This window comes from Heloderma suspectum, chromosome 6 (genome assembly GCF_057233095.1).
Source record: "Heloderma suspectum isolate Gila_16-S chromosome 6, 16-S_ref, whole genome shotgun sequence".
NCBI lineage: Eukaryota > Metazoa > Chordata > Lepidosauria > Squamata > Helodermatidae > Heloderma > Heloderma suspectum.
In genome coordinates this window covers 109302451-109315991 of record NC_139463.1, presented here as the reverse complement: position 1 = coordinate 109315991, position 13541 = coordinate 109302451, and the positions used below count along the sequence as shown (strand labels likewise).

At 45.8% G+C, this 13541-nt stretch overlaps 2 protein-coding genes across 2 annotated transcripts; both read right to left on the bottom strand.

Annotated features, from left to right (window-relative positions):
* Positions 1-2777: 2777 nt before the first annotated feature.
* On the bottom strand, positions 2778-3824 carry LOC146342440 (olfactory receptor 4K1-like). Its single transcript, XM_084807840.1, has one exon. It carries the CDS (start codon positions 3822-3824, stop codon positions 2778-2780), a length of 1047 nt encoding a protein of 348 aa, XP_084663966.1.
* An 8670-nt stretch (positions 3825-12494) lies between these two features.
* On the bottom strand, positions 12495-13541 carry LOC146342439 (olfactory receptor 4K1-like). The gene has a single exon (XM_084807839.1). The coding sequence runs from the start codon at positions 13539-13541 to the stop codon at positions 12495-12497; it is 1047 nt and encodes a 348-aa protein (XP_084663965.1).

Here is a 13541-nt window from a genome sequence, read left to right as displayed (position 1 = left end):
TTGCAAAATTTCAGCTTAAATTGAAGAACGTAGGGAAAACCACTAAACCGTTCAGGTATGACCTAAATCATATCCCTTATGAATATGCAGTTGAGGTGAGGAATAGATTTAAGGGATGAGACCTGATAGACAGAGTGCCTGAGGAACTATGGACGGAGGTCCGTAACATTGTTCAGGAGGCAGCAACGAAATCCAACCCAAAGAAAAAGAAATGCAAGAAAGCCAAGTGGCTGTCTGATGAGGCTTTACAAGTAGCTGAGGAAAGAAGGGAAGCGAAAAGCAAGGGAGAAAGTGGAAGATATATCCAACTGAATGCAGAGTTCCAGAGAATAGCAAGGAGAGACAAGAAGGCCTTCTTAAATGAACAATGCAAAGAAATTGAGGAAAACAATAGAATTGGAAAGACTAGAGATCTTTTCAAGAAAATCGGAGATCTCAAGGGAACGTTTTGTGCAAGGATGGGCATGATAAAGGACAAAGAAGGCAGGGACCTCACAGAAGCAGATGAGATTAAGAAGAGGTGGCAAGAATACACAGAAGAACTATACAGGGAAGATCTTAATGTCCCTGATAGCCATGATAGTGCGGTCACTGAACTTGAGCTGGACATCCTCAAGAGTGAAGTCAAGTGGGCCTTAGGAAGCATTACTAACAACAAAGCTAGTGGAGATGACAGTATTCCAGCTGAGCTATTTACAATCTTAAAAGATGATGCTGTTAAAGTGCTGCACTCGATATGCCAACAAATTTGGAACACTCAACAGTGGCCACAAGAGTGGAAAAGGTCAGTTTACATTCCAATTCCAAAGAAGGGCAATGTTCAAACTACCGTACAGTTGTGCTCATTTCACATGCCAGCAAGGTTATGCTCAAAATCCTACAAGCTAGGCTTCAGCAGTATGCGAACCGAGAACTACCGGAAGTACCAGCTGGGTTCCAAAGAGGCCGAGGAACTAGAGATCAAATCGCCAACTTTAGCTGGATCATGGAGAAAGCAAGAGAATTCCAGAAAAATGTCTATTACTGCTGCATTGACTACGCTAAAGCCTTTGATTGTGTGGATCACAACAAACTCTGGCAAATTCTGAAACAGATGGGAGTACCAGACCACCTTACCTGTCTCCTGAGAAACCTGTACGAGGGTCAAGAAGCAACAGTAAGAGCCAGACATGGAACAACCGATTGGTTCAAAATTGGGAAAGGAGTACGACAAGGCTGCATATTGTCGCCCTGCTTATTTAACTTATATGCAGAGTAGATCATGAGAAACGCCAGGTTGGATGAATCACAGGTTGGAATTAAGATTGCCAGGAGAGTTATCAACAATCTCAGATACGCAGACAATACCACCCTAATGGCAGAAAGCAAAGAGGATCTAAAGAGCCTCTTGTTGAGGGTGAAAGTGGAGAGTGCAAAAGCTGGTTTGAAACTCAACATTAAAAAAACTAAGATCATGGCATCTGACCCCATCACTTCCTGGCATATAGAAGGGGAAGCATTGGAAGCAGTGACTGATTTTATTTTCTTGGGCTCCAGGATCACCGCAGATGGTGACTGTAGCCATGAAATTAAAAGACGCTTGCTCCTTGGGAGGAAAGCTATGGCCAACCTAGACAGCATAGTAAGAAGCAGAGACATCACCTTGCCAACAAAGATTTGTATAATCAAAGCTATGGTTTTCCCCGTAGCAATGTATGGCTGTGAGAGCTGGACTATAAGGAAGGCTGAGCACCAAAGAATGGATGCTTTCGAACTGTGGTGCTGGAGAAGACTCTTACGAGTCCCCTGGACTGCAAGGAGGTCAAATCAGTCCATCCTAAAGAAAATCAACCCTGACTGCTCATTGGAAGGACAAATACTGAAGCTGAAGCTGAAATATTTTGGCCACCTAATGCGAAGAGAAAACTCCCTGGAAAAGACCCTGATGCTGGGAAAGATTGAAGGCAAAAGGAGAAGGGGACGGCAGAGGATGGGATGGCTAGATAGCATCATCGATGCAATGAATATGAACTTGAGCACACTCCGGGATAGAGCGCAGGACAGGAAGGCCTGGCGTGCTATGGTCCATGGGGTCATGAAGAGTTGGACATGACTTAATGACTGAACAACAACAACAATATATATAATTTAGACAAAATCAAAATAAGGACAAACTAATGGTTGAGAGCAAACTGAAAAGGTCTGTGTGGGGGGAAGATAAGCAACTACAGTGAAATGTTTGGGATTTTAAAATGAACATTCCCCAAGAATGGTCAGGAAACCTATCACAGAGTGGGGTGTGGTGGGGAAACCTTAACATCGCTGTCACAGCATGCTCCTCCTTCTCAGCTTTGTTCTCCCAAAGGAGAGTGGGAAGTGTTAAGGCTCCTAGGCCACAGCAGAGGCAGGATAGGACTGGAGTGGATAGAGAAATGCCATGGAGCTACTCTCTTCACTCCCATCCCATCCTCCTGCTACTGCTGCCGCCACGACTACCATCATTGCACACAATGGCAGCTTGTCAGGGCAGTGCGGAGATGCTCAATTAACAGGCGGCTCACACACCCCAATGGATCATCTTGCACCTCCCCTCTTTGGAGACCACTGCTCTAGCCAAATAATGTTCAGACCAGATATCAAGGACTTCATTTCACACTACATAAAAGGACAGTTAGATGTAAGAAAGTAGAGGAGGTCATCCTTGTCCTTAACATGATGAGATCCATATTGTTTCTTGGCTCAGACTGTTGTCATGGATGCTTATTTCCCATCAATCCCTCCACAATACAACTCCTGCATTATACAAAGTGTAATATTGACACTAACTTAAGGCCAAGCCTGCTTAGAAGGCTCTTCCTCTTGTGTATTGAACCAGGCATCGCTCCTGCTGTAATGGCCGGAATCTGAGAGGAGACCTGTCCAGAATGTCTTACCAACACCTTCCATATGGCGGCCTTCATCTCCCTGTTCTTCAAAGCATAGACAGTTGGATTTAGAAAGGGGGTGACAGTCGTATAGAAGACAGAGATTATGTTATCCACAGAGAAATGAGCATATGGGCGCAGGTAAATAAACATACAGGGTCCAAAGTACAGGGTGATCACAATGAAGTGAGAGCTACATGTGGAGAGCGCCTTGGAGCTCCACTCAGCATTGGCCTGGGAACAGATTGTAGACAGAATGAGTCCGTAGGAGAAAAGCAAGGCAATGAAAGAAACCAGTGACAAGATGCCACTGTTGGTCACCATCATCACCTCCAGGGAGTAAGTGTCCATGCAGGCCAACTTGATGACCAAGGGGATGTCACAGAAGAAGTTGTCCACATGATTAGGACCACAGAAGGGTGCACTAATGGTAAAACTCAATTGCACACAGGTGTGGAGGAGCCCACCAGCCCAGGAGGCTAGAACAAGCCATATGCAATGACGCCTGCTCATGAAGGTGGCATAGTGGAGAGGATGGCAGATGGCCACGTACCGGTCATAAGCCATAGCCACCAGCATGAGCATCTCACCACCTGCAAAAAGATGGAGGAAGAAAATTTGTGTCATGCAGCCCTGGAAGGAGATGGCTTGGCATTGCGTAAGGAAATCAAAGAGAGCCCTGGGAGTGGCAAAGGAAGACAAGCAGAGGTCCAGGAAAGCCAGGTTGCCCAGCAGAAAGAACATGGGAGAATCGAAAAGGCGTCGGTCCTGGGAAATGGCCAAGAGGATGAGAATGTTGCTGAAGAGGGTGGCCGTGTAGAGCAGGAGGAAGAAGACAAATAAGAGGAGTTGGACATCCCAGGATTGGGAGAAGCCCAGCAGGACAAACTCAGTCAGCATCGTCTTGTTTTCCGACGCCATTCACTTCTTTCCTATGCATGAGAAAATTGGGAAGAAAGGAAGGAGACAATAATGAGCAACATACATCAGCCTCAGATTAAGTGAAGAAAAGTGTGTCAGCTGTCTCTTCTCCTGTTTGGGTACTCACAATGGCAGCTCTTCCCCCAGGCTTAGTGGTGCCAACATTATCTATCCTACCTGCCATAACTAAAAAAAAGGGTTGGATTCACGTTTATGCTGGGTGAAGTGCACAGATGGAGGCAGACTTCCCTGCCCCCTCTTTATCACAGCAGCCCCTCCAGCCCCTTGCTGAGAGTTGACGTCCCAACCACCTGGAGATCTAGTGTCTGTCCACCCCTGGGCTGCTGATGCCATCAAGGCCTGTTTTTGGAATCCTCTCAAAAGTGTCTGTCCGGTCACTCTCAGGAGACACAATGCTAAACCAGAAGGCCACTGACTTTTCCAGAATGGTAGTTTGTAACTCAAATGTTGGTGGCAATCTACTCTGCAAGGAATAAGAGATCTGGATGCTAAAAGCGTAGAATGAAGTGTAGAATGAAGGTTTAAAAAGAAGGGCACCATTAATTCTAGTTCGCATGACAGCACTCACAGAGAGACAAAGTCACCTCCTTCCAGCAAGAACTGCACTTCTGCACTCCCCTACAAGATGCTAATCACATTTTGAGATGCTGGTCAACTGGACAGGAATGTAAGAAGTGCTCTTGTTACACATTACATTATTTGTCCATTTAAACCAGTATAGTCAACTTTGAGTGGCAGAAGCTCTCCAGGCAGGCACAGGCTTTTCCCATCACAAATTACCCAATCCCCAACCTTTTGTATAGCACTTTCAGGGGGCTGGAGGGGCTGCTGCGGGGAGGAGGTGTTGGGGAAGTCTATAACTGCCAGTCTAGTTTCACGTGCCTAAGTCTGGATCTGACAAAGACATTGCTACCCTGAGGAATCTGCATTATTAGATACACACACACACACACACACACACACGACTGTGCATCAGATTCAGACACACCCTGAACCTTGAACAGAAGCGGGCTGGTTCAATCCAGTTCTGTTCTCTCCTGAGTTGAAGCAGGCTGTCCTCTGAAGGTGACAGAACCAAAGCCACTCCAGAATAAGTTTTGTTAGCCTTTCATGTTTTGGATTCGAGATACACCTCGCTTTTCCACAAGGCACAGAGATTGGAGAGCCCCTGGTAAAAAGTGCCCAGTGATTAGAAGGTGGACCTATCAGTCATTCATACCTCCCCCTGTCATCAGGATTTAGAGAAATAAGGCAAAAGATTACCTACACCCATTTCAGTCTGGGTTACATTCTGGTTACAGGACTGAATCAGCCTTGGTCACCCTGATGGATGACCTTCACTGAGAGAGGGACAGGGGGAGTGCAACCCTGTTAATTCTGCTCGATCTCTCATTGGCTTTTGATACCATTGACCATGATATCCTCCTGGATCGACTCCATGGGATGGGTATTGGAGGCACTGTGCTACAGTGCTTCCGGTCCTACCTACAGGGCCAATTTCAGAGAGTAACATTGGGTGACTATTCCTCGGCCCCTTGGCAATTGAGCTATGGGGTGCCGCAGGGTACCATCCTGTCCCCAATCTTGTTTAACATCTATATGAAGCTGCTGGGGGCAGTTATTAGGGGATTTGGAGCTAAATGCCATCAGTATGCTGATGACACACAGCTCTATCTCCCTGTAACATCTGAATCAGGAGAGGCTGTGCATGTCCTGAATCAGTGCCTAGCTTCAGTGATGGGCTGGATGAGGGCCAATAAACTGAAGCTGAATCCTGGCAAGATGGAAGCCCTGTGGGTGAGTGGTTCCTGGGTCTGGGAAGTAGGCTCATTGGCTGTTCTGGATGGGGTTGCACTCCCTCTGAAAGATCAGGTCCGTAGTCTGGGGGTACTCCTAGATCCATCATTGTCGCTGGAGGCCCAAGTGGTCGCGGCAGCTCGGAGTGCCTTTTACCAGCTTTGGCTGGTTCACCAGCTATGGCCTCTCCTGGACAGGGATAGCTTGACCACAGGCATTAGTAACCTCAAGACTGGATTACTGCAATGTGCTCTATGTGGGGCTGCCCTTAAGGCTGGTCCGGAAGCTGGAGCTAGTGCAGAATGCAGCAGCTCAGCTGTTGTCGGGAGCTGCCCCTTTTCAGCATGTAACTCCTTTGCTGAGGGAACTGCACTGGCTGCCTATTCGCTACCGAGCCAGGTTTAAGGTATTAGTACTAGTGTACAATGCCCTAAACAACTTGGGACCAGGATACCTGAGAGAGTGCCTCCTTCCCTACCAACCTGCCCGGTCACTGAGGTCATCAGAGCGCATGTTCCTGGTGGTTCCACATGGACCTATGACCCGGTTGGAGTCCACCAGGAGAAGAGCCTTCAGTGTGGTGGCCCCCTTCCTGTGGAATTCCCTGCCTTTAGAGGTCAGGCAGGCACCAACATTGTGTTCTTTCCAGTGCCTCCTGAAGACGTTGTTCTTTCAAGAAGCCTCCCTTGCATGACCAGCCGTGGTCTGTTGAATTCCACTTCATTGGGATATGTCTTTTTAAAAATATTTTAACTTTTTAAACTCTTTTAACCATTGTTTTATTCTTATCATGTTGTTCACCACTCTGAAATCTTCTGATGAGGAGCGGTATATAAATATTGTAAATAAAATAAATAAATAAATAGATAAATAAATAAATAAAAGATGCCATTTTTGGAGACACACGGCCTCCCTTTCTGAAGCTGACTAGTGAATGAAGCCGTGTGCAGGATCCAGCTTCAGTTTGGTTCTCTTTGGAGGGATGCCTGTGTCCCCACTGTAAGCACCAGAAATGACCAAAGGGACCTGATTCAGCGTGGGCCAAATTCAATGCACATTCCTAATATAGATGAATAAAACCTGTCTTTTGGTATGAGATGTAAATATTATTATACCTGCCATTTAGAATAATAATAATAATATACATCTTTAACTAATTTCAAATTTTCACCCACCTGCAAAAGTCCAGCAGAGGTTCCTTGAGGTTTTCTGGAGCAACGCCTTCTAATGTTGAGCTTAACGTCCACATGGAACTGCTCAATCCAGCTACATCTTCTGCCTGTGCATTGTGTAGGATGATATAACTGCTCAGAGGAGAAAGTGAACTGAGGAGCAACAAATCAAGAGGGAATGGAGCTGGCTGATAATTGCTCATTCCGTAGTTGTCAGTGCCTTACCTGGTTCTAGGGAGTTTTGGGGCGGGGGGGGGGCAGGGATACTTTGTTACAACTACAAGCTCTCTCCACATTTGTATTGTAGCTTGTTTGACTGGCTGGGTGGATGACAGGGGATGAAATGATGGGAAAACAGTGGTGTTTCTAACTCTCAGATTATATGGTTCTTCCTTCTCTACCAGTTGAATAACCTGCCACTGTACTAACTTGGAAGGAAGGAACAGACTATCTTAACTGGATAATGAGACTAGCTAGACAATTTCTGGGCTGACTGTACAACAGATACAAAGTCAGACAGAAGATGGGTGGAAAACAAGAGGATGGATGATGTCCTGCTGCATCAGAAAATCTACCACTGGCCCTGGGCCAGGGCTCAGGCTAGGAGGCACAACAAGGGAGAGGGGAAACTATATTGGACAGCAATCCTGGAACTAGAGAACTAACAAATCACTCCAGCACTGACTGAGAGCACTTGGCAGGTTTTATCTTCAGGCCAGGAGAGTCTTTGTGGAAGCTCCACCCCCTCTGTTGCTGCATCTGACTGTTCAAGGGCCAGCAACCTTTTCCCTGAAGGCCTTGGCTTCTCCTGGGGACTGAAGGTTGGATAAGGAAGGAGCTGGTTGGGGACAGCTCCTCAGGCTCTCTCTAGTCATTAGAGGGGTCTGAAGTCCACGCCTCAGAGTCAGGGTCAGTGGCACTTCCTGGGATCAGACAGATAGGACATGGGGTCCATGGCAGTGGGCCCCAGTTTAGAAGGACCAGGGAGTGTTTCTAGTGCCTCCCCAGAGTTGCTGTTGTTGGAGGATTCAGTCTCTGAGGCCTCTGGAGTGTGGGCCATGTCAGATGGATGGATGGATAGTGGATGGATGGATGGATGGATGGATGGATGGATGGATGGATTTATATATCGGTAGTTAGGTAGAATCACTTGAGCCAGGACATATCGGAACTTGCCCTGAAAGTGGTTTTAAATGTCAGGGGTTCAGTCCTGGAACACACAAAAAGAATAGTTAACCTTTGAGCATGTGCAGAAAAAACAAACTCCTCTTTGTTGTTTATTTGGGGAAAGTGTCAATGAAAAAACAATCTTCCCCTTTTTGAAGATCATACTTCTTATTTTTTTTCTTCCCCTCACCGTTATGTCTTCTCACCATTTGGAAGCTGCCTTAGTAAAGAAGGCGACTTCAGAGAGCCAAGGCAGAAACACCTCCCTTCTAACATTCTGAACAGAGTTCATTAAAAAGTATGCACTGAGTATTGGAGACATCAGAGATGACCTCTGTGATGGGAGGGGAGACAGAGAGGAATGGCCTTGAGCTTGCTCCCATTCTAATAACAATTCTGCAGTGGAATCATCAACATGAAGTGAAATCTAAAGGGTGCTTCTAGGAAGAGCAGCGTGCAGGCCTTATGCCAGGTGTAGAAATTCAAGACAACTGACACCTGCAAGCCTCATGGGGACTGGATTGATCCCCATATGGAACTTGCTAGTACAGACAGGTCCAGATTGGGATGGTGGCCCAATCTCCTGTTCTAGTCAATGTTTAAATATATATTTCTGCCTTGAGGTAATTTCCCCACCCCCTGCTTCCAGTTTAATATGCCAAGCCTAAATCTGCCATGGGGGACTCCGCCTCCCAATAGTGCCAAAGAATCAGGAATAATGCTGGGTGGGTCAAAGCTTATGGACCATTAGTTTGTCCACCATGAAGGTGATTTTGAATGTCAGGGATTCAGCCCTGGAACACACAAAAAAGAATAATTAACCTCTGAGCATGTGCAGAAGAAAAAGAAAACATCCAATTTAATAACCTCTTCCCCTTTGTGAAGACACAGGGGAATCTGCCTTCCAATACTGCCAAAGAATAAGGAATAATGCTGGGCTGGTCAAAGATTATGGGCAATTAATTTTACAGACATAGGTGGAATGGCTCATGAGCTTGATTGGCTGTTCACAGTGCTGCTAGAAGTTCCTTTCTTCTCAAAACATTCCTAGGTAGTGGTATCCAAGGCAGCTTCACTAGTAGCTGACTAAAGACATTATCTGGGATTAGTGTCCCCCATTTCAACTTGCAAAGGATTCCCCAATGTTGATCCCATCCATCCATCCATCCATCCATCCATCCACCCACACTGAGGGCTTTCAGGACTGAGGAATGGGCCCCACCCCCCTGACCAAGCAAGGCACTGCTTTTGCACGTACACGGGAAGCCTTCAACTGTATCCTGGGTGTCTCAAACCATGCCACTAGATCCAGTGCAGGCTGGTGGCTCCAATTTCATCGGGGCTGTAAATCCACTCTGGGTTTCAGTCAGAACCAGCTAGAACTCTAAAGGAACTATCCAAGGTGCTGAACCCTAGCCCCAGAATATGTTCAGCACCTCAGATAGCTCTTTTAGAGTTCTGGCTAGTTCTGACTGAAACCCGGAAGGGATTCACAGCCCCACCAAAATTCAGAGCCACCAGCATCCACTGAATAGATAATAGGTCAGTTTGGACCATTTGCAATCTCCCAAGCCAAATGGCCCCATATTGTGGCTTGCCAAGTGGGACAACACCCTCCCATTTTTATTGTGCCGCAAAGGCCACCATACATGGTGGGCTGTGGTCAGCTTGGTGGGCCATGAGTTTTGGACAGTTGTCATAGTACCAGACATTCTTTATTTGGGTTGTGTTCCCCAGAGGCAATGCTTCTTGTTAGGATTCAGGATCAGTAAACATATCAATGGGTGAGGGCTAAAGATTTTATTGAGCATGAGCAAATTAATAAAGCAGAAGAAAGCAAAACACCACAGAGCAAGAAATCTCCAAGCAAAATCATAAACTTATATCTCTGCAGTTGCTGGGAATCCCATAAAAAATATGGTAATGGATGTAACTCCAATACTGTCCTGGAATGCAGCAATTTTCTAAATCAGCCCATGTCAAAATCCTACCCTGGACCCTCTCAGGGATTCATATATACTATTATGGTCATTAATATTTGGGAGTCAGAAATTCTTAACAATCTACCTGAAACCACCCAGAGATCTACCAGTAGATCCAGATCAACCTATGGTCCACTCCTGTTTGGACTGCTATGTATGCCTGGCCTTCATTTGAAGTGAACTTGCAGAAGTTGTTTGGAGCTGAAGACTTCCTTTGATCTATGTTTCAGACTGAAGAAGAAGGAGAAGAAGCATCTATAATAATAATACGGGATGTGGATCTGTTTGGTCAGAGCCATAGCTATAAGAACATGAAACCTAGACACCTGAAACTTGGCATTCATACTAAAGAGACCATTGGTGTGCACCACAGGGTTACTTGGGTTTTTTAAAACTTCATTATTACTTTTAATTAATTTAAATGTTTCAGTATGGTTGAAACTTGCAGTGCCATCTTCAGTCATGAGATGGTAGACTTCACTTAACAGCTTTGCGGTCTCTACAGTTTGAAGCCATGCAAGATTAGTTGGCTAAGGGAAAGAGTTATATGGCTGCCCCTCCCCCAGCTGTGGGGCAGCCCTCTTCAGAGGAATGGAGTGAGATACCCTTTTGTTCAGGGAGCTTTAGGGGTCTCCCATAGCAGTGGCCATACCTAGGGTGCCCATGGGTGTGGCTTCACTCAGATGAGGTGGTGTAATGTGTCTAACTCTGGCAACACTGCAACACTGCAAACACTTTGAGCAACACTGCTTGAAGGCTTTGCTCTATCAAACAAAAGGTTATTCCAACCCGTGTGAAGCCAGTTCTGTTCACTTTTGTTGTTGTTCAGTCGTTCAGTTGTGTCCGACTCTTTGTGACCCCATGGACCATAGCACGCCAGGCCTTCCTGTCCTGCGCTCTCTCCCAGAGTGTGCTCAAGTCCATATTCATTGCATCGGTGATGCTATCTAGCCACCTCATCCTCTGCCGTCCTCTTCTCCCTTCGCCTTCAATCTTTCCCAGCATCAGGGTCTTTTCCAGGGAGTTTTCTCTTCGCATTAGGTGGCCAAAATATTTGAGCTTCAGCTTCAGTATCTGTTCTTCCAATGAGCACTCAGGGTTGATTTCCTTGAGGATGGACTGATTTGACCTCCTTGCAGTCCAGACTCGTAAGAGTCTTCTCCAGCACCACAGTTCAAAAGCATCCATTCTTCGACGCTCAGCCTTCCTTATAGTCCAGCTCTCACAGCCATACATTGCTACGGGGAAAACCATAGCTTTGATTATACAAATCTTTGTCGGCAAGGTGATGTCTCTGCTTCTTACTATGCTGTCTAGGTTGGCCATAGCTTTCCTCCCAAGGAGCAAGCGTCTTTTAATTTCATGGCTACAGTCACCGTCTGCGGGGATCTTGGAGCCCAAGAAAATAAAATAAAATCTGTCACTGGTGTTTGAATAAATGCATTTTTGCTTATTTATACTGGACTACTCATAGATATCTCACATCTTTTTATGATTTCAGTTGCCCTACCCTAAGTTGGACAAGGTCTGGATCCAACCCAAGAAGTGCACTTCTAAGAGTCGAGTTCAAAGAATCATTTGTGTACCTTAAATGTGGTGCCCAATGAACAAACAGGACCCAAGGCCTTCTGAGGAGATCTTGGGGGGTTTTCCCCTTGAGTTCATGACAGAAAGTTACATCTGTTCTTCTAATTGAAGGCTAAAAAGACAAAGTAAGTGCACTATACTGGCTGTTGATGGAAGGAATGGCTACTTTTACGCATGTGCAGACATGCACACACACACTTATTCAAAACATGTACATTTTTAAACCCACGTTCCCTAATTGTGAAAGCAGGAGGAGCTATACCTGGTACAGGGGGCAGGGGCAACTAAAGGTGCATCCAATAGCAAGGTCTTCATTTCACAGTACATAAAAGGGTAATCAGATGTATGGAAATGGAGGAGGTTGTCATTGTCCTTGACATAACTGTATACATGGCTTGGTAGGTAATATTAGCTACCGAGCCATGTATACGGTTATGTTATTTGTCATACAAAGTGCTAAACCACTTGGGACCAGGATATCTAGCAGACCACTTTCCCTTATACAAACCCAGGGGACCCTGCTGGTCATTCCAAAATTAATGGAATGTCGCCACACAATACCTCGATTGTGTGCCTTCTCGATAGCAGTGCAGAGCATTTGGAAAACCCTCCCTTATGCAGGACAACTGGAAAAACATTTGGCATCTTTCAAATGCATCCTGAAAACACACTTGTTCACCCAGACTTGTTTTAGTAATTAAATTAATTATGCTTCTCTGTCTTACTGCTTCTTGTACTGCTTTTATTGCAATTGGATTTTTTTAATGTTGTGTTTATAATATTACATTTTAAATGTCATTTTAATATTTAAGTCTGAACCGCTTAGGGATTTTATTGTATTTATCAGCATATAAATATCACAAATGAATCCACATTATCACTTGCATTAGACTGTTGTCATGGCTGTTTATTTCCTTCAATTCCTCAACAATACAACCCCCAAATTATACAACTTGTAACAGTGACACTGAAGTAACGCTGGGCCTGCATGGAAGGCTGTTCCTCTTGTGTCTCCAATAGGCCATCACTCTTGCTGTAATGACTGGAATCTGAGCAGAGACCTGTCCAGAATGTCTTACCAACAACCTCCATATGGCAGCCTTCATTTCCCTGTTCTTCAGAGCATAGACAGTTGGGTTCAACACAGGGGTGACAATTGTAAAGAAGACAGAGAGCACTTTATCTGTCATGACATCCGTGTATGGGCACAGGTAGATAAATATGTGTGGTCCAAAGTACATGATGATCATGATGAAGTGAGAAGTACATGTGGAAACAACCTTGGAGGTCCCCTCAGCATTGGTCCGGGAATGTATCGTGGACAGAATGAATCCATAGGAGAAAAGCAAGGCGATGAAACACAGTAGTGACAAGATCCCACTGTTGGTCACCATCATGACCTCCAGGGAATAACTGTCTATGCAGGCCAACTTGATGACCAAGGGGATGTCACAGAAGAAGTTGTCCACATGATTGGGCTCACAGAAGGGCACACTAATGGTGAAAGCCATTTGCACACCAGTGTGGAGGAGCCCACCAGCCCAGGAGGCTAGTACAAGCCAGATACAATGACGCCTGCTCATGAGGGTGGCATAGTGGAGAGGATGACAGATGGCCACATACCGGTCATAAGCCATAACCACCAGCAGGAGCATCTCACAACCACCAAAGAGGTGGAGGAAGAAAATTTGTGTCATGCAGCCATGGAAGGAGATGGCCTGGCGTTGGGCAAAGTAATCAAAGAGAGCCCTGGGAGTTGCAAAGGTAGACAAGCAGAGGTCCATGAAAGCCAGGTGACCCAGCAGAAAGAACATGGGTGAATCTGAAAGGCGGTGGTCCCAGGAAATGGCCAAAAGGATGAGAATGTTGCTGAAGAGGGTGGCCATGTAGAGGAGGAGGAAGAAGACAAATAAGAGGAGTTGGACATCCCAGGATTGGGAGAAGCCCAGCAGGACAAACTCGGTCAGCATCGTCTTGTTTTCCCATGCCAT